General features: G+C 46.6%; 1 protein-coding gene across 4 annotated transcripts in view; it reads right to left on the bottom strand.

Moving 5' to 3' along the window:
• Positions 1-14961, bottom strand: part of LOC147015976 (synaptotagmin-11-like) — a 52638-nt gene extending 37677 nt beyond the window's left edge. The window contains exons 1-2 of one of the 4 annotated variants that reach the window (XM_085848656.1): positions 14891-14953; positions 14669-14799 (exon numbers count right to left, since the gene is read on the bottom strand). In XM_085848656.1, the coding sequence (XP_085704782.1) occupies positions 14669-14729 (61 nt within the window). In that variant the 5' untranslated portion in view covers positions 14730-14799; positions 14891-14953. Of the gene's footprint in view, positions 1-14668 lie in introns of all 4 variants that reach the window. The other 3 variants (XM_085848658.1, XM_085848655.1, XM_085848657.1) reach the window with 3 other exon arrangements.
• Between the last annotated feature and the right edge of the window lie 6549 nt (positions 14962-21510).

Raw genomic sequence — 21510 nt, 5'->3', positions numbered from 1 at the left:
ACTGGCTGACTCGCATCAGGTTAGACTGGACGGCGCCAACCATTCACCTTGGAGAACCCGTGCTGAGCCGATTAGAGAATCAGTTGGAGGAGATTCTTCCAAAGCATAAATATTTGTTTTGCAACGAGCTTGGACAACTCGAGGACATGCAGGCAAAGCTTTTGAGGAAGGAGGGAGTGGTGCCTCCCTTGAAGCCCGAGTGCGAGGGGCCGGTGGCAGGGGCCGCGTGGATACAGAGTTGGTGTCTGTTCCTTGCTTCCTACAACTATGATATACAGTCCCGGAGCCACGGGAAGCATGCCAACTGCGACGGTCTCTCGCGCTTGCCTTGCGCGGAGGGTCCAGCTTCGTCTGAATCAGCTGACCGGCTTGATGTGTTTGGACTGAGCCAGGTCCAGGGCGGGCCGGTCACTGCCAAGCAGGTCACGGTGGAATCGGCTCATGATCCAGTTCTGGCCTCTGTCAGTCAGGCGATTTCAACAGGGGATTGGAGCGATCTGCCTTCGACGGTGGAATCGGCTCATGATCCAGTACTCACCCGTGTCCGTTCAGGCGATTTCAACGGGGAATTGGAGCGAGCTGCCTTCAATGTGGGGAATGAGAACGGTGATTCCCCCGAAGTTCAGACGACGTTGTCCTCCTCGACGTCCAGACGAGAAGCTGCTTGCGAGTCACCTCGGCATCGTTTACCCCGAGATTCGTGTGTGCAGCCTGTTTTGTTATTTCATTATCGTTTTGTGTTTTAGTCTCGCAGCCTCGCAGGGGCCTGTCGCCGCGGATGCGCATTAGGACCGTGGCCGCTCGCGGGCGGGGCCGAGCAGGGAGTCCATGTGAATTCTGCTGGTCCTGTTAAAGGCAGAATGTTGTTGATTGTGATCGATGCGTTCTCTAAATGGCCGACGGTTGTGGTTATGCTGTGTACATCGGTGGGCATGGCGGCGGAGGAGCTGCGGACGGTCTTTGTGAATAAAGGAATACCCGAGATTCTGGTTTCTGGTAACGATCCGCAGTTCCTCGCACATGTGTTTAATGGTTTTGTGCATCGAAACGGTATTCGACATCTGCAGTCCGCACAGTCTAGTTCCACGTACGGGCAGGCGGAATCATTGATTAAACTGTTGGAACGTGTTTCGCGTAAAGGGAAGTTTGCATCTGCTCAGACCGTGCTTAATGTGTTTTCGTTACCATGTGGAAATGTAATGCATTCAGCCACCGATGCTCCTGCCATTCGTCCATGTGGACGGGTGTTGCGGGCGAGGCTGGATTTGCTGCGACCTGGAGGGGTCGGTGGTTGGGGCGGTGTCGCGCGGTTTTGGTGTGGGACAGCAGCGTGTAAAACAAATGCATGATCGCTGTTCCGTGTCACCTCCCCCCCCCCCCCCGGTACCAGGTGACATGGAGCCCCCGCTGCTGATGTCGCCGTGGTCAGACGTTGTATCGCCAAGGCCAGACGTGCCGGCGCCTACGGGGTTATCGGACTTGGAGTGTTTACCTGATTCAGTCCTGCCTGAGGGAGGCGGGCCAGCTTGTCGGCCGAGGTGGGGGCGCTTGATGTGGCAGTTGGGGTCAAGTCCGTCGAGGGTGTCACCTTGACCTAGCCAGGAGGCGTCTGAGCCTGGGCGTCTGGCGGCGCTGGCCGCCCAGGGCGGATCAAGAGACGACCACAGTACTTGGAAGATTTGGCACGATTAATGTCATGTTGTCACTAGTTGATCTTTGTGTCATTTGGTGTCGTAGTGTCAATGATTTTTGATTAGTGTCATTTTATGATTATAATTGTCATTTAATAATTATAATTTTCGGAGGGAGGAGTGTGGTGTATGGGTGTGGAGTGCTGTAGTGATGTGGAGTGCTTATGATAATAGTCACGTGGTTAGGGGTTCATATATCTTTACGCGCCCACTCTGAGTAGTGTAAATCCGAGCACGAGTTACGACTATACTCTCACTCTCCATGTCTCACTGCACCTCGGACACTACACCTTCCTCCCCCCGAGCATTATGTACTTTTTGAACGGCCGCTGTGCATACGGAAATTACGGGTGGACGTGGTGACGTCTTGTTAATTGCTTTTACTTTACTGTACATTCATTATATGTAGAACAAATAAATTGTACACTAAAGTTGATGAGGAAACCTTTCAAAAACTAGAACGGGCACTCATAGAGCGCATACCTTCGCCGCCACTACTTTTTTTGTTCTTGGTATGAGTGTGGGGAACTGGTTTCATATGAATGGTCTTATGACACAAACCACATATCTATAATGTCATGACCCCCCCCCGACTTTCGGGGGCTACGGACTAAACAACAATCAACTCACGTCGTTTTGGCAAGTCTTCACTCGCAAGCTCGGTGAATACAACGTTTCAACAAGAGAAGGTAATCTCGTTTTCAAGGTCGTGACCCCCCTGACCTTTGACCCCTAACCGGTAACAAGAGTATGGGCGTCATTGTGTCATATTGCATATCACAAGATGAGGCGTTGAATTCTGAACATTTTGGCATTAGTTGCATGCAAATTGAATAAAAATTGACCGTGTTATCGTAAAAAGACGATTTTGACCTTTTCGTGACCTTGACCTTGACCTTTGACCCGAACGATCCCAAAATCTAATCGAATGCTTCCTGGCTAATAACCAATCATCCCACCAAATTTCATGCAATTCGGTTTAATACTCTTTGAGTTATACGAATCACAAGATTACAAATAAATAAATAAATAAATACATGCTGACCAAAACATAACCTTTCGCAGAATGCGAAGGTAATAACACATAAATTGAGCAGACAACTTTTGCCAAATGGTGGTACAGTTTTAATCATGAGTGAAGCACATTTTACTCAGTTTGGGAAGAGGTAACAAAAGATGCATACAGACAGCATCGTGAGTCACAAAGCCAATGGAAATCAGATGATGTTTAGCAAAATTACTACACGATTAAGACATTAGGGAGGCACATACCGTGCATGCTGATGGGCTTGTTTAAACCTTACTAATAATATATTATTTAACATATGATTAGATTTTTTGTGGGTCCCTCATTTTGAGTAACTCTCGACCCAAACAAAACCAATGGAAATCTGATGCAACAAACCCAGGCAGTGTCGAACCAGCAGAGGTCTACAGGCCTAATGTCTTAGGCCCACCAGAAAACCAAGATGGTGGCCATATTATTTTGTCTTCATGCCATGGTGGGTGGGGTCCAGCAGCTGTCCAACCAATCACAAGGAAATTAGACAGGTGGAGGCCATTCAGACCATCATGCCTGCGCCACTTCAAGACCACACCAATTTAACAACACCACATCAAAATAAGAAAAGCAAAATGTTTTTTGGGTTTTTTTTTATTCAGTTTTTTGGTGGTTTTTTTAAAAATAGTTTTTGGAATTTTCTTTCTTCCCAGGGGAGGGAGCATGTGGGCTTGGGTAAAAAACACAATATCAAACACACAACACCCATTGATGAGACCACCATCAACAACACTCGATGCACATGCACACAATCACCCATCTTCGCGAAAGACACCGCAAAGGGTGCACAATGAGTACACATTTTAAAAATCGACCCCCAACAAGAAACACACAACAACAACCATATGGAGCTCTTGTAGACCTGTGATATGTCACAGGTAAAAATAGCTGGGCCAATGTCCAACTGATTTTGCAAAGTGCTGGGGGTACCCAGGTTCAGGTCAAGGGCACCAAAAAAATCCCCCCTAAAATTACCCCCCCCTCCCCCTACACCACAAGGAAATTTTCTGTATGTATTATTTGTATGTCTGAAATCACAGAAAAAAAACGGCTGGGCCAATCACCAAATTTTGCAACATGCCAGGGGTGCCCAGGATCAGGTCATGCAGGTCATGAGTGCAACTTGCTCCCCCCTCCCCCACCCCTACACACACACACACCGCTTTTTTTTTCTTTTTTTTCGTTTTCAATGCACATGTGCATTGAAAACATTGAAATCTTACAAACAATGTTTGTGTGTTTTTTTTGTGTGTGTTTGTCACTCTTTCATGGCCGAAACCACTGCTGGTAATAGTGTTACGAATCTGGAAGCCATTTGCACACAAACAGACAGCAGCCCCCGCAGTTCAGTTATTTCGATAAGTATGTGTTATAGTCAGGGTCCCGTCCTTCTGTCTAATGGGAATTGCATGTGTGCGCTGCGAAGTTTCTTTATACTGTAGTTAGTTTTTTTTTTTTACATCTTGAAGCTACACAACGCCAACAAATCTTCTTCGCTCATCGCCTCAGCTCCAACTCCACCCCTCGTCCAATCTGGAGGCGAGTTCCTCAGAGCAGTTCCCTCGACCCACGGGGGAGGGGAAGGATAAGAGAAGGTGGCGAGCCATCATGAAAGAGAGAAGAAGCAGGTGCAGATTAATCATTACATGAAACTTGCCCGGAGCACCACCAGTGGAATTATTAATAAGCGTGTTGCTCTGATTTGGCTCGTCTGGTCTGTTCTCGTGCTGGCTGGCGTCCGTTGCGTCGTTCCTGGTCCCTGGTGCTTGGTGCGGTGATGGAGGTGTGGGTTCGAGTCCCCCCCCCCCCAAACCAGCTCATCTCGACCAGACTGTGTGAGGCGGACAGGTGCAAGCGTAGGCTCCTGCCCTCAGCTCACCTTCTCTCCCGAGCTGAAAGGCCAAATATAGGCCGCGGCCACCATTTCTTTGGGTGTGTATGTGTGGCGCCAGTCTGTTAAGTAGAATTGTTAAGTGCTTTTCGCTCACTGTACATTGCCTGCATTTCTTTTATTCAGATAACTCTGCTCTCTGTGTCCCCCTCCCTTATAAACCCCCAATTGTTAAATGTTCCAGTTCATTGCCTGTCATTTATACCATTGACCCAGCATGGTGCGGGCTTGAGAAATCGTGAGGCCGTCGGTGCCGTAAGTTGTCATTGGGTCCGAAGGACTCTGGTAATTCCGCTCGGTTACACCGGACCGAGGTCGCCAGAGTGACCCATTTCGACAGAGTCCGTTGAGGGTGTGACTTCCCTGGTAATTTGACAACGTGGGTACTTAGGTATATTGAAATTTGGCTATTGACCCTACCCCACGCTGTCAGAGAATTGGCTATCACGGTCTTTAAGTGGCCCGTCGACTCCGGAGTTATCCGGGTGACGACCTTTCAATTCCGGTGTTCAGTAGGAGACGGCCCAACTGCTCAGTCTGCCATTCGTCCTCACTACCGAACCCAGCACCACAACAATAGCTCACCCATCCAAGCAACATGGGGAGACCCTCCCTCCTTCCCCTCTTCCCCAGGCAGCTCCTGCTGTTAATTATAAATATTAGTGCACAACTACAAGATAATCCATATAAATATTTTCAAGTGTCTGTATTTGTGCATTTCTTTGTGCGTTCCTTTGTCCGTTTGTACATTATTCTTTCACAGTTGAACCGTAGCATGTTAAGAACCAAATTTTGTGTGTTTGTGTATCAGAATCTAGACAAGGTTAATGATGCCACCAAAGGCTGCTATAAAGTGTATATTGGGATGTGGGGTCAGACAGTGCTGCCACCAGCCCGCAGGGAAAAGGTAACCACCAGGAAGCTAATATATCCACAGCTTTTAAATGTCCAACACATCATGAAACCCCTGACAGGCAGTGTGTGAGTGAGTTTATATCAGTGAGTGAGTGAGTGAGTGTGTGAGTCAGTGGGTGGAGGATAGACAGGATGCTGGGGATAGCTCCCCTACTCTTCACGAAGGACACCGCAAATAGACCATGTGGAGGTACTCACTATTAACTTCAGAAAATGATTTTCGTTGTGCAGATCACCAATCTGGATGAAATTTGGCATACTTAAAGAATTTTAGATGCTGAGTCCAAATCTACTTGTTTCCACGTCGAGGATGTGACACAATTGGTCATTTTTGGCGATTAAAGATACACCGAACATTAAAGCACGATTTTGACAGAAATGAAGAATCAAGGAGAGACTGATATGTACGTCAAAGAAAACTCTTGTGAGGTCTTAAAATGATACAATATGTTTATACAGAGCCCTATTCACTGTTAATAAAGATGTTTATAATTAAAGGTCGTAAACCGAAGCAGTTACATATTTTTACCGGCCGAAAACGTCTGGACCGACCAGACAGGCCTTCGAGTTGACCAAGGCAACTTTTTGCTTAAAAGGCAGCCACACTGGCTATTAAAGGTAGTTACATTGACTATTAAAGGCAGCCACACTGGCTATTAAAGGTAGTTACATTGACTATTAAAGGCAGCCACACTGGCTATTAAAGGTAGTTACATTGACTATTAAAGGCAGCCACACTGGCTATTAAAGGTAGTTACATTGACTATTAAAGGCAGCCACACTGGCTATTAAAGGTAGTTACATTGACTATTAAAGGCAGCCACACTGGCTATTAAAGGTAGTTACATTGACTATTAAAGGCAGCCACACTGGCTATTAAAGGTAGTTACATTGACTATTAAAGGCAGCCACACTGGCTATTAGAGGTAGTTACATTGACTATTAAAGGCAGCCACACTGGCTATTAAAGGTAGTTACATTGACTATTAAAGGCAGCCACACTGGCTATTAAAGGTAGTTACATTGACTATTAAAGGCAGCCACACTGGCTATTAAAGGTAGTTACATTGACTATTAAAGGCAGCCACACTGGCTATTAAAGGTAGTTACATTGACTATTAAAGGCAGCCACACTGGCTATTATAGGTAGTTACATTGACTATTAAAGGCAGCCACACTGGCTATTATAGGTAGTTACATTGACTATTAAAGGCAGTCACAGTGCCTATTAAAGGTAGTTACATTGGCTATTACGGATTAAATCAAAGACAAAGAGACTGCGTGACTCAGCCTGATGAAAAGTAGAACCGCCACAAGAGGATTACTGTCTTAGAACTCCAGTATTTCTTGCTCTGAAGCGGTTGCTGAACTCGGCTCTTGACTGCTGCTATTACAAAACTCAAGTCCACTATTACATGCTAACCAACCTGAATACTACTGTGTAGTAGATCACCACAGCAAAAGCAGTGTGACACCTGCATTCACAGTTCGTTGTCGGAATCATCATCAGTTCCACTTTCATCATCCATAAGTTCCATTTCTGCACAGGTCTGTTCATCGTTGGCGCAGTTTTGACACCCACAGCACTCTGTGCAGGACAGTCCTTTTGACCGGCAAGAACACTGGTTGGTCTCGCATTTCATCTTCTTGCAATTACATTTCGTCGCCTCTAACAGTTCCTTCGGCACTGGTGGTTTGCTCAGCCAGTGAACAGTCAGTGCTCCGTTGCGTTCCACCCATCCGTGAAATGTAGGAGAAGGGGCTTCTAGAAACCTCTCAGTCGCGCGGTGTTGGATCGCAGACTGATAGTTCACTCTTCTGCAATGCAGCATCAGAGCGTCGCTTGAAGGCGGCAACTTCTGTTCTCCCAGCGACTGGCTGCAGAATAACTTGTAGCGAGCCTCATCCACACTCTTCATGGTCGGCTGATTGTACATGGCGCAGACGAATGGTTCCAGGTCGTGAATGATATTCTGATCTAGCGTAAATTCTTGACCAATGGTCCCGAAACAGGTGATGAGATGGGGACCCTTCATCATCAAGTCAAATGGCCTTGTTTTGCCCTTACCGTGGAATGCACTGGTGGTATCACTTCCCGTGAAATTGTGCAAACCTATCAACGCATCGCAGACAGAACTTTCCACCAGGGCATTACTCAGCTTCCGAATGTCAACGACGATAATGTCCTTGGGACTTCCTGTGACCAGATGGAAATTTCGTGCCCGAATCGACTTCGAGTGAGCCAACGCCAACACAAACACATACAGTAGGTGTCGAAACTCTCTATGCACACTGACTCTTCATTCTGTCCCGTGTGAGCGGCATGTAGCAGGATCTTTGTGTCAGCTTCCTCATGCTCACATTCAAGTTCAGGTACTGACGACAGTCATGACACCATTCTACGCCTCGATTTTCTCACATTTGCCGGCATGACTGACGTATAACAACATGTCGCCCAGTTTTGATGGAGAGATGTTTCTCATTCACGATTAGACGATGAACTCTATCAACGCCTCCTTGTTGGCTCCGCTCAGGAGATAATTGGCCCACTGTTTTGGAAGGGCTTGATCGCTTCGTAGATGGTTCATACCTGAAGATCACCCGCCCTGCCCGCTCGTCTGGCATGCTCCAGGCACTTGATGCTGATACTTGGGTAAGTATCAAACACCACGTCCAGTCTCGAAGATTGGTTATGTCGTGCTTTGTTCACTACGATTTTCAGCACCATCTCTTCCAGTTTGCCGTTGAGATTTTCCTTTGACACGGATTAATTTGTCTTTTTTCTGGCATATGATACAAATTCTTGGCAGTACACCAGCTGATTTGCCAGCCACCGTTTCTACAGAGGTGCCAAGGGATTTTCTATGTATTTTGTGGTATGAGTGCCCTTCTTCTTCTAGTTTGCCCACCACCTCACTGGTTCTTGCAGAAACTGCAGTCGTGCTGGCTTCTGATTTCCTTTTCCTGGCTTCAGCGCGTTTTATATGATCCTTGTTACAAAACGATGCATAGCAGAACCGGTAACAGCTGGCATCCGCAGGAGGATCAGTCATTGGCAGCAGTTTCATAATTTGATCAGCCAGCAAACGGCATTTGTTGATAGTGAAACTATCTGTGGCATCGCACCAAGCCTTCACACACTCGCATACCTTACGCCAGCTCTTATCCGTGAATTGCGTCACTTTCTCATCATCCTCCCCGCCCAAGTGTATGAAACAACGCATATTTGGTTGTTGAAAGATCAAAAATCACAAGACAACCATGGGCACCGCCATTTTGATTTGGTCGTTTCCTGGTCATTTCCTCCGCGATTAGAAGCTCGCCACGCCCACATCACGGCGGTAATTTCAAATGGTAATAACTGTCGGTGTGTCAACTTGTACATATGGAAACAAGTAGGAATTTCAATGGTGTGTTCTCATGAATGTACAGGGTGAATTTCGTTCAGATTGGTGATCTGCACAAGGAAACTGAACGAACCGACCCACCTCCACATGGTCTAAAAGGGATCTTTAATGTCCACTGACTAATATCAGCAGATGGGAGGCCCAGTTTTAATCCATCTGAGGGACGGCCTGCACATTGATTAATCACCCTGCCTGTGAAACACCGGGATAACAGTTTATAGCTGGGTGCAGATTTGAACCCAGGCTAGACAGCTTAGAGCGAGTCAGCTGAGAGCGAGTGTGCGTACCTCTCGGCCATCCAGCCAGCCCTAAAAACCTATATGAAATCAAAATATATCACAGCAGATGAATTTTAATGCGTGCAGATACAGTGCTGATTCTTAAGTAAACATACTCATAATAATCCCTCCGGAAGCGGTCAATATCCCCTCCCTCCAGCAGGGGTCAGTGGTTAACCGCTTGCACAGGTGAAAATCGCGTCATCAGGCCACCCTCGCAGGAAGGGAGTGATTATAGGGTTATTTTGTGCCCATGGCCTGACCCTGGGTATTCCCAGCAAAACTGCAGAAGTTATTGGAGATCGGCCACACTGTTATCGATTATATTAGGTTCAGACATACATATCCACAGAGAATTGTTGAATTTTCGTATGATCTGATGATTTAATTTGTTCGTCATTCATGTTGAGTAAATAACTCCTTTCCTTGATGGTTTTTACTCTGTAGAACAGGAAATTTGTGTGTACCTGGTTTTCTATATTGAATACTCACTTGACGAGGCCAAGAGCTATGGTTATGGGTCAGACAGTTGACGTGATGTCAGTTTAAATTTGTATATACCTGTACTGTGTCAGTGTGAATTTGTATATGATAGCAGTATAAATTTGTATATATCAGTGTAGATTTGGACACATTAGGGTAAATCTATATATGTCAGGATGAATTTCTATTTATCAGTGTGATTAGTATGAATTTTGATTTGTATATATCAGTGTAAATTTGGACACATCATGGTGAATATATATATATATATATATATATATATATATATATATATATATATATATATATATATATATATATATATATATTGTTACAGGCCGGGGGGTCGGCCACCAACCGACCGCTCTGAACGGAGCCACAAGTCGAGTCGGCCCGACCGATCGCCCGAAATATAGATCGCCGCTCGGAGTTGGGTCCTTGTACAAGAACCAAAATACGCCAATCGGCAGATCACGTGGGGTAGGGTCGATTGCCAATCTTCAATGTACCTAAATACCCACGTGCTCCAACTACCGGGGTATTCCACCCTCGACGGAACTCGTACGGAACATACCGCTGAGGCGAGCTTGTCCGTGCGCGATTCCGAGCGGCGTAATCGCCGAGAACCGTCGGTCCAAATGTCCCCCTATTACGGCAAACCAACGGCTTTCTAACTCCCAACACACGAAATGTTCAGTCAATGAGGGAATGGACGCAACGAGCAGGTTTACATTCACACAAGGACATTTATTATAATGAAACACGTATGCAATTAAATAAGGCAAAACACATTCAATTATACAAGCAACAAAAGCACGACAAAAGAACTACAACCGTCTACTTATTATGTACAGTCATTTACACTTAACAGCAGTTCCTACTTATTAGACGGGCCCACGGACACACGTACGCATGCGCGCGCGCGCGCGCACACACACACACACACACACACACACACACACACACACACACACACACACACACATACGAAACGGTGGCTGAGACCTTTAATCACGAGCTCCAGCTCGGAGGACAGGTGAGCTGAAACTCAGAGCTTGACTCGAACCTTTCCACCTCGTGTGGTCTTCAACTTGGCCGGACCCAGGCTCCAGCGAGAACGAGCTGGATCCAATCACCACGATCCTTCCCGAGCTCCCGCGAATCCTCCTGCGCTTCTCAAGACGTGCCGGTGAGACGAGGCACCGATCTTTCCTGTCGATCGTCGCTTCCCCGAGGATCCAACTCCAAGAGGAGGCCGATGCGTCGCACCAAGCCGGGAAACAAAATGGAGAACGAAAAGCTCCACGAACCAAGAAGAAGAGGAAGAAGCCTCCACTCGCAGCTCGAGCCGAACAACCGGTTCAAGTTCCTTCCAAAACAAAGCAGCAGCCAAAGCTCACTGAGCCAGCCGAAGCAAAAAGCTTCCGAAGGCCTCAAGCCAAGCAAGCCAAGCAGGACCCGATGGCCTGCTGAACGACTGCTCTCTCCGAAGCAAAAAGCTTACTCCTCCCACGGGACTTGGCACACGAACTCTGCACAGGGGACTCAGAACAGGACTCTTCACGAACTCAGCCCACACTCAGCCCTACCACGGGACTCCCACGAACTCTTTACACGGGACTTTCACGAACTCAACCCCACCACGGGACTCCCACGAACTCAGCCTACGAACTCAGCCCTACCGCCGGACTCCCACACGAACAAAGAAAAGATGTCCTCTTTATCCTTTGCACCCCTCCCCCGCACCCGGCGTGACTCATGCCCTCGTGATCCACCCCCCGCTCAACCACGGGTGGGAGGGAGTTGTTGACGTCACCGCAGGGTTCTTCTTCCTCTTCGCAGAAGAGGGGGAGGGACGTCTCTATTGTTCGCTCCCTAACTATTAAATCGATCCGCAGCGCATCTAATCAATTTCAAAACATTTAAACAATGGAAGGTGAGCTATCTAGGGAACATGCACTTATTGACATAGCTGACGAAGGGAACCTGTATGTTGTGTGCAATTTTTTTTTTTTTTGTATACGTTGGTCGAGGCTCGTATGAGAGCTAACACACAACTCACAGCAAGGAGGTATGAGACAAGAGGGGCGGGAGTGGAAGGGAAAAAACAGTGGGCAAGAGACACATTAGGTGAACTGTGGAAGGGAGAGGAATGGGGATGGGACGGGGAACATGGCGAAGAGAAGATGGACATTACAGGGACTTTCAGGAAGGAAAGCAGGGGAATTGAAGGAAGTGGGCTTGGGTGGATTATCGGGGGTAGAAAAGATCGAGGATTTGGATGGGGGAAGATAAGAGGTGGTGGTGAACAGCTGTTTTGAAAGCCTGGAGGGAAGAATGGGAAAGAATAGAGTGAGGAAGTTTATTCCAAAGGTGGGAAAAAAGAGGAATGAAAGAGTGAAGATGAGCAGCGATTCGTGATTTTGGTAGTTTTACCAGAAGGGGGTTGTTGGCGGACCTTGAGCGCCCTGTGGAAATGTGGTGGGGACAAATCGCAGAGAGAGCAGGGGGGGCAAGGCTGGAGAGGAGTCGGTAGAAGACAGAAAGACCACCGACCAACCTGCGGTGATTGAGTGAGAGCCCCAAAGACTCAGCTTCATTGCGGGAGATGCCGATGATCTTAAATGCCCTGGTTTCGACAGCGTGAAGCCGAGAAAGGTGGGAGGCAGGAGCACCAGCCCAGAGGGGAGAGCAGTACTCCATCAGGCTACGGACAAAAGCTTTGTAAGTGGTCAGGAGCTCAAGAGGGCCGAGGAAGGACTTTGCACGACGGAGGATTCCCAGTCGGCGACTGGCTTTTGAGGCGAGGTTGGAAATGTGACTTTCCCAGGAAAGGTCATGGCAGATAGTGAGAAAAGTTGAAAAGTGAGACAGAAGCTTGAAAGAAAAGACTTCTTCCAGAGGATTGTCGAGAAATTGAATTCCAAATTCGTAACAATATGTATCTGTGTGAATTTCTATCGATCAGTGTGAATTTTTATAGACCAGTATGAATTTGGATCTATCAGTATGAATTTGTACATGACATCAGTTTAAATTTGGAGAAATCAGTGTAAATTTGGACACTTCAGCGTAAATTTGGATACATCAGTGGAAATCTATATATGTCAGTTTGAATTTCTACAGATCAGTATGAATTTGGATATGATATCAATTTAAATTTGTATATATCAGTGTAAATTTGGACACACCAGTGTAAATTTGGACACCAGGGTAAATTTGGATACATCAGTGGAAATCTATATATGTCAGTGTGAATTTCTATAGATCAGTATGAATTTGTATTTGATACCAGTTTTAAATTTGTATATATCAGTGTAAATTTGGACACATCAGTGTAATGTGGACACATCAGGGTAAATTTGGATACATCAGTGTAAATCTTTATATCAGTGTGAATTTCTATAGGCCAGTGTGAACTTGCATACATCAGTATGAATTTGTACATGACGTCAGTTTAAATTTTGACAAATCAGTGTAAATTTGGACACTTCAGGGTAAATTTGGATAAATCAGTGGAAATCTATATATGTCAGTATGAATTTCTATATGATATCAGTTTAAATTTGTATATATCAGTGTAAATTTGGACACTTCAGGGTAAATTTGGATACATCAGTATAAATCTTTCCATATCAGTGTGAATTTCTATAGGCCAGTGTGAACTTGCACACATCAGTATGAATTTGTGCATGATATCAGTATAAAATTGTACACATCAGGGCAAATTTGGATATATCAGTGTGAATTTGCATACATCAGTATAAATTTGTACATAAAAGTTTTAATTTGTAGATATCAGTGTAATTTTGTAGTTATCAGTGTAAATTTGTTTGTGTTGAAATTTGTTCATCTCAGTGTAAATTTGTATGATATTTTATATTTGTATACATCAGTATAAATTGGTATATGTCAGTTTAATTTATACATATCAAATTAAATTTGTACATATCAGTTTAAATTTGTATATAATATAATATATATATATATATAATATATATAATATAATATATATATATATATATATATATATATATATATATATATATATATATATATATATATATATATATATATATATATATATATATATCAGTGTAAATGTGTACATAATAGCAGTTTAGATTTCTACTTTTTCTTCTTCTTTAACCACCATTATTAACCCACCTTTTCTTGTGGGGTCGGCCGAGGAAGCTTGGCCTGAATCTTCACGAACCAGCTGGCCGGGCCTGAGGTTCAACTGGTTCGGGCAGGAATTTGTAATTTGGCCATGGTTCCTGTGATAGCTCGCCTACTCTTCGTGAAAGACATCACGGGATCGTTAACGTCCACCAATGAATGCTAGCAGATGGGAGCAGTTTAAATTTCTACGTGATAGCAATTTAAATTTCTTGGTGATAATTTAAATCTGTACATGATCGCAATTTAAATTTGTACCTGATAACCATTTCAATTTGTACAAGTCAGTTTAAATTTGTACTTGATATTGATTTAAATTTGTTTTTGATGGCAGTTTAAATTTATACCAAATAGGAATTTAAATTTGTACAGAATGTCAGTTTAAATTTGTACTGATAGTAATTTAAATTTGTACTTGATAACAATTTAAATTTATTTCTCCTTGATAACAAATCATAAAAGCAAATCAGAAAAAGACTTTTAAAATGAAGAGAAACAGCCCATTTAACACTTTAACCGCCACACTTTAGCGTATCAACGTTAAAGTGTTTTGAACACCTTTGTTTTGGAAACCAATAGACACATGCTAAGTATACTTCGTACAATGTGTACAGAAACTGTCAGGTAAACTGCTTTCACCAAATCCACACTTCACTTTAGTCTGCTTATGAACTTACTGCTTAAAATAAAACAATGAAATGTAAGCATTTAAATTATCATACCATTGTCACATTAAATAAACAAACAGTGATTTAGTGGATAACCTTTTTTGTCGTTGCATTTTGGATCCTCACCAAAGCTCGACTTGGTAACCGCGATCTCCATCACAGCAGCTGGATGCTGCGCCGTCCTTGGTGCTGAAAGCCGTTGGTTGTGAAATAATTGTCTCCAGGCTCTGCAGCAAAAGACGACTTGTGAGATGGCAATCGGTGGTTAAACAGGACGCGTCTAGCAACGAGTGAGCTTGGTTAATTCTGGGATTTTACTTTCATGCCGCTGGGTGAAATTGCAACCAAGAAAATGGACCATTCATTCCCACGCCGGATGTGACGTACGCAACCCGGGGAGACGAAGGTTTGTTTGATCAACCAATCAGAAAACAGTGAGCCAACGTCACGCATATAATTACGAGATATAAATAACTCCTGACGTCTCGCAGCTCTCGTGAAAAACAAACCCTGCATTTTAGCTGGGTATTGCTTTTAATTATTAGTTTGGTTTATTTACCTCTTGCCTGTTGGCAAGAAAGTTATCTATCATTTACTACCAATGGTTGGATGTCTCATACGCATGAGCACATCTTCAGAATTTTAATTTTCTGCATTAGAGTGTACGTTACATCCTAATGGGCTCGTCCATCTAATGAATCGATGAGCAGGATACTTTAATATGAGTAGCATGTCGAGAGAATTCGCCTTTGACATCATGCTGGTCATGCACACAAAGAAAATTCCTTTTTGAATTGGTTCAATAAAAGAACCAGCACTAAAAATTAAAAAAAAAAACAGAAAATAGTATGTTAAGCTATTGAGTTTCAATCTAGTCTTAATGGCACAAACTCAGCTGATTGATACAATTATCGAAACTATTCGATTATTTTGCAATATATTAATGCAGCAAAATGTTGCTTATTTTATAAATATTAAAATGCAATTCCATCAGTGTGGAGTGCAGCCTGTTGCGATATCAGCAGGGGATTTCATCTGCTTGCATTCTGAAGTGACATGGTGATGCCTCATTGCTGTCACTGCCAGAGCTACAGCATGAGTGCAAAAGTGACAAAACGACGGCTCATGCACTTCCATAATATAAGAACATCTTAGGCTGATTAGTGATTATAAAACTGGATTGAGCAGCTGATTGAAGATGGCTTTTACTGTTAGGCTGTTGCGACCTGGGGTGGAAAATGCTGGGGGAGTGTACCAGAGGGCTGCTCCAGCACCACAATCCATCTGAGGTGGAGCTTAGCTATGCAATTGTAAAAAAAAACAAAAAAACAAGAGAAAACGAGAAGAGCACCCGGTAGAGCGCATACCTCCGCCATGTAATGCCTGATCCACGAGAACATATCAGGCCAAATCCATTTTTGAAATACCATGCTATGCAGGACTATATCGTTTTTGAGCCCAATCTCTCAATGGTGAAGAATCACTTTAAAATTAAATAATTCTCGTATCCGGATCTTCACCAAAACCAAATAAATTTGTCCTCGTCACATACCCAACCCATCCACCAAGTTTCATCTGAATCCGTTCACAACTTTTTGAGATATCGTGATACATGTATGTATATATATATATATATATATATATATATATATATATATATATATATATATATATATATATATATATATATATATATATATATATATTGTTGCGGCTGTGGAAATTCGCAGAGCACCATATAGGTCCTTAGTTCAGTTATGCCAATAAGTCTGTGTTCAGATAGATTTCCCCACAGTTGTCTAATGGGATATTCATGAGATCAGGGCTATGATCTTTGAGGTAGCCGTTTTTCTTTTTACTATCGTTATTTTGGACCAACCAGAACGCCAACCACCAACCACTTTCTCCGGAACGCCAACCACCAAGCACCTTCTCCACCACGCCAACCACCAACCACCCTCTCCACAACAACGACATCTCACCATCTCCTAATCCACATCTCCCCCAATGGATCAACACGAACAACATCGCCTCACCTTAGTCTCCGAAACGACGCCATCTTGGCGCCAGCCACGGCGAGTCCGCATCGAACGTCATCGCTGCAGGCAGACGCGGGGGTTTCCTCGCCGCGCAAGTCGGTGATTTCGCGCACGTCAGCTCGCCGTGCAGGGTTGCTGTCTTCGCGCACGTCCGCTCTGTGCAAGCTTCGTCCGAGAATCGGATCAGGAGATTGAGAGGGGCGGAGCCAGCGGGGGAGGGTCAGAGATCAGAGGTGAGAGATCGAAGGCCAAACCTCATCTCTCGGGCCCTATAAAAGGGCGAGTGGAGCGCCAAGCACAGAGAGTCGGTGAAGTGTCTGTCAGGGTTTGGAGCGCCTGGAGCCTGCAGTCGGTGGAGAAGCTGAGGAGAGCGGAGGAGACGCGTGCTGGGAGCATGGCCAAGCCTGCTGTTCCACGTGGAGCTACGTGTTCGTGTGCAGGACGTGGAGACAGGTGGGGAGAGCTCGCAAACCAGCACCGACCGGTCTGAGGTGATCGGGCTTCGGAACAGTCCAAGCATCGCTGAGTGGTGGACATGTTCTTATAGAGAGCATCAACTCTGAAAGAGCAAAGACCCCTTCGTTACTCTCAGGCGTTGCCGGCTGGGGACTGAATCACCAGGCCGCGGCCAAGCTAGCTGCCGTGGGGACGGGACATCGCGGGCCGCCCCAGCGAGTCACCACCAGGACAAGGTAACCTGCGCGGCCTCTTGGAGCTCCTTCGGTCCTCAAAGCTCCATGTTTTAAAGACCCCGAGAGGTCCAGTCTACCCCCTTGCCTTTGATGGGGTTCTTTTTCCTTGTTTCTTTCTGTGAGAGATGTGGTGCCAAGTCCGATAAGTAGAACTGATAAGTGACTGTACATAATTAATAAACGGTCGTAGCTCCTTTACATTGCTTTATAATTGCATGCGTGCTCCCCCCATTCATTGCATCACTGTATGCGTGTGGAAATAAATGTGCTTTAAATGTGAACCTCCTCGTTGCGTCCTCTTCCCTTAATTGAGCTGCCGTCTTGCACTCGGGATATAGTTGGTTTTCAAATAGCCGGTAAAGTGATCGGGTCCAACGGTACTGCGCGATAATACCCCGCTCAGTTATCCCAAAAGGAAGTGAGCTGCTTAAGCGGCTCGTTTCCAAGCGGTCCCGTTGAGGTACAATCTCTCGGTAATCTACCCACGCGATTAATTAGGTAAATCGAAGATTTGGCGATCGGACCCTGTCGCGCGGGTCGAGTGCGGACAAGGTTGTGGTGTGGTTAAGAACATACCCGTGGCTGGTTTTCGGCATTGATCTGGAAAGCCACGGCTGAATTGTTCGTCCGGTGGGCGTACGGCCGCTATTAGTAAAACACGGTCATTCGCACGCCGGCGGATGAGAATTCGTAACACTGGTGTCAGTGAGCGGGAAACAAACTCTCCTGTCTCCAAACAAAATTAACTGGAATCGGATCAAAGGTGTGTAGAGCGACCCTCCGTTCCCCCAAATTTTGAGTGGTTAAATTGTTCCTAGAAGCAAAATGGCATTTCAAGGCGAACAGGGGCAGGAGGGATTAGGTATGAATTTAGAGATAATAGAATCCATGGCCCAGGGTGAGATCCTCGTGCAGGACATAAATATGCAGGATGAATTTCCCTCACAACCGAACCCAGAGCTCGAAATGGGTGCAGCGGCGGAAGCCGCGGTATATGACACCCCCCCACCTTTCCTCCGACAAAATCCCTCCCCAATCCCCGGCGGGTCTGCACCAGATAATGGCGAATCGATTGCCATGGGGTTAGCTGAAGTGAGAGGGATGTTGGATGCATTGATGGGAGCAACAAGAGTAAACGCAGAAGCAATGAACGAAATGAATAACAAAATGGATACGAATGCACAGCAAATGAAAAACGAAATGAAAAACGAAATGAAAGAACCGCGGGGTGAGATGCAGCGCGTGGGTCGATTCCTGCAGGCGGGCACAATGGCGGTTGCGCGCAGCGAAACGCAAACAGCGGAGCTCAAAATGGCGGCGCCACGTGTTGGAGCGAACAATCTGGGAGGGAGTGCAACGGCTGTCCGACCCGCGATGGAAGCAGCGGAGGACAAAATAATTCGGGAGAAGCGTTGCGCGAGACTCGAGCAGGTGACAAAGAAAGTGACGGTGACACAGAGGGAAAATTAAAAGGGGTGACTGAGACGTGTATAAGACACGTAAAGACGCAGGAATTAATAGAATTAACAGAGACGTGGGAGATAGAAAAAGTAGAAGAGAGACTACACGATAAAGACGGGGAGAAAGACGAGCACACACACATGGAGGTAGTGGAAGACAATGAAGGGGAGCTCGGGGAATGTGTCGTGACCTGGTGCAAGCAGCTGGATGGCCTCCTTATGGAACGAGGGGAGGGAATATTCCCCCTTGAAGAGGATCTCGACCAGGTGGGTCCGGTCGAGCTTTGCGAGTTAGAGGGTGCGAGTGCTATTGACGGGTGCACACGAAGCTTGGGGGGTGTGAAGGCCCCGGAACCCCTTGAGGTGGAGCAAATCCCCAATGTAATTGTCCCGGTATGTGTGTTCACGAGTGTGGCGAAATGTGTGCTGAGAGGCGCGCATAGCGTGGGTGAAAGGTGTTGTGTGAAAGGGACCGCGTGTGTGAGTAACATGGTGTGCATGGTTGCGAGTGTGCCAAAATGCGTGCTTCCCAGCACGCCGTGTGTGGATGAAACGCCGTGTGTGGATGGAACCACGTGTGCGAGGGAAATGGCATGCGTGAGTGAACAGCCGTGTGCGAGAGGAACTGCATGTGTGAGATCGCTGTATGTGAGGGAGATGGTGGTTGGCATGCGCGAACATGCAACCGCATGTCCCGGTGTGAATGTCATCGAGGTGTGTGAGCGTCGTGGCACGTGGGAGTTTGTGCGTGAGAGTGCGACGACGACGGTGCCTGATGGTGGACAAAGGCCGAGTTGCAGCCGTAGCTGTTTTGAGGACCGTGCCGGGTTTTCACGGCAGCGCGCGCAAGGTCCGTGCTGTGCTACGCATGAGGCCGCCACGTGCGTGCCTGCGCAGATGAAATCCAGTCCGGAAACGCACGCGGTGGATGGGCCGATCCCGCGGACGGACAGAAGCTTGGCTGGGATATGGATTTGGACCGGATGGGTACTCCACGTGAAAGTGTTTGTAAAGCTCCGATGAGCAGAGCACATGTGCTCGCGAGGGGAACCTCTCGAAACGCGAGGCTTGCTTTTAATGCGCCTGATGACGTCGTGGCTGCATGATTGGAATCCGGCAGAAGGAAAATTCCTGCTGGATGGTACCGTCCGAGGAGGAACGAGGTGCGCGAAGCGCGAACAGCTGCCATGACGTCTCGGGGAAAGAGCGCAGGTTGTGAGATGCCGCGCTGGTGAGCACATGGAAAAAAGAAAAAAGAAAACGAGAGCAAAGCAAGCCTCCCAGCTTCGAGTGACAGGATTCCCAGGCAGAGGGGTGGAAGACCCCCTGGCTAGGGCACAGAACACCACTAGTTAGGGGGATGGGTTAGCTCAGCCAGACCGGCTTCATGGGGCAGGGATAAGTCCTCATGGAGCCCAGGAATTGATGAGTTAGAGGGATTTCAGTTTAGATTTAGAATGGAAAAGGGATTTTGAGGACAGAGACAGACTTTGGATGTGTAGTGGGGACGTAGCTTAGCTACTTAGATTAAAAGGAACGTGCTATATTTTAAGGGATGACGAGGGAACACGAGTTAGTTATGGAATTTAGGGAGAGGAATGGCAGTGATCAGTGATGTGTGAGAAGAGAATGGCAAAATATACTTAGTGAGTGAGTGAGGGCCAGCAGGCATGAGTGTATGGAGCGAATGTGGAATGCATGGTGCGATGAGTGATTGGGGGGAGGAGTGATTCACACCCAAAGGACCCCGGGGTCAGTGTAAAGTGAGTTAGGGGGTTAGTCAAATTCACAAAATGGAGGTCGTTTTGCTGTTGGTGCGAATGTAGGCTCGAAACCCATTTGGAGGAGTGCAGGAGCCCTGTTGAGGGGCTGGGAGCGTGGCTGTGAATGGTGAGTATCGCTTAGTGGGTACCCCGGGCACCGGGCTCGTCAGCCGCGGTAGGCCAAGGGCCCATGGGGGGCCGGGATAGTGTAGTGGGCACAGGTGGGCCCGCATGATGCGGGGCCCGGGGTGCTATTGGCCGCGTGGGCAGTGCATTGGGCATGGGCACCCAGGGAAGGGGCCCGGGGCGCCAGCCTGCCACGTGAGCGTTTCAGGGGAGTCACCAGGGAGGGCACTCCCCAGTGTTTAGGGAGCTGGTAGGCTCGGAGACAGTTGCAGTGCCGGGGGTGCCATAGTTGGGGAATCGGCAGAGGGTAGTTCCTGCCAAGGGAGCCACACGTCCCAGCCATGAGACCGTGTGAGAGCACGGGAGGAAAATTGGAGAGCATGGCCCAAATTTGTGAGGACACCAACACAGGCGACGGGAATCTTGGTTTGTAGAACCAGCAGTTTAAGCGAGAGGCGCTTTTGGAAAGCCCCGGGGTAGTTTAAGATTAATAATCGTTAGAGTAGATTAGGAAGTGTACCCCTCCGCACCATCCATCCCTTCGCTCTCGTTGTGGGCCGCTGGACCCACCTTGGGTAAGTAGATCGCTGAAATCTAAGGAGGCCATTCTGAGGCTTCATTGGGCCTTGACACAGGACAAAGCTCTCCCTTATTCCCCTCCAGGAAGGGAACGTATGGGTTGGGAGTAGCCTAGGAGACACGATAGGTTAGCCGGACAGAGACAATAAAGGGGGTTAGGGAGACGATTGATAGAAGGGGAAATAAAAATAAAATAAAACAGAAAAATAAGTTGGGGCTAAATTTGTGTTATGCAAACTAAGGGGGTGGGTATGGATGGAGACAGGCAAAGGCGATAGG

This window comes from Eptatretus burgeri, chromosome 12 (assembly GCF_056783735.1).
Source record: "Eptatretus burgeri isolate ZD-2024b chromosome 12, Ebu_testis_v1, whole genome shotgun sequence".
NCBI classification, from domain to species: domain Eukaryota; kingdom Metazoa; phylum Chordata; class Myxini; order Myxiniformes; family Myxinidae; genus Eptatretus; species Eptatretus burgeri.
This window is presented reverse-complemented; position numbering and strand designations above follow the sequence as displayed.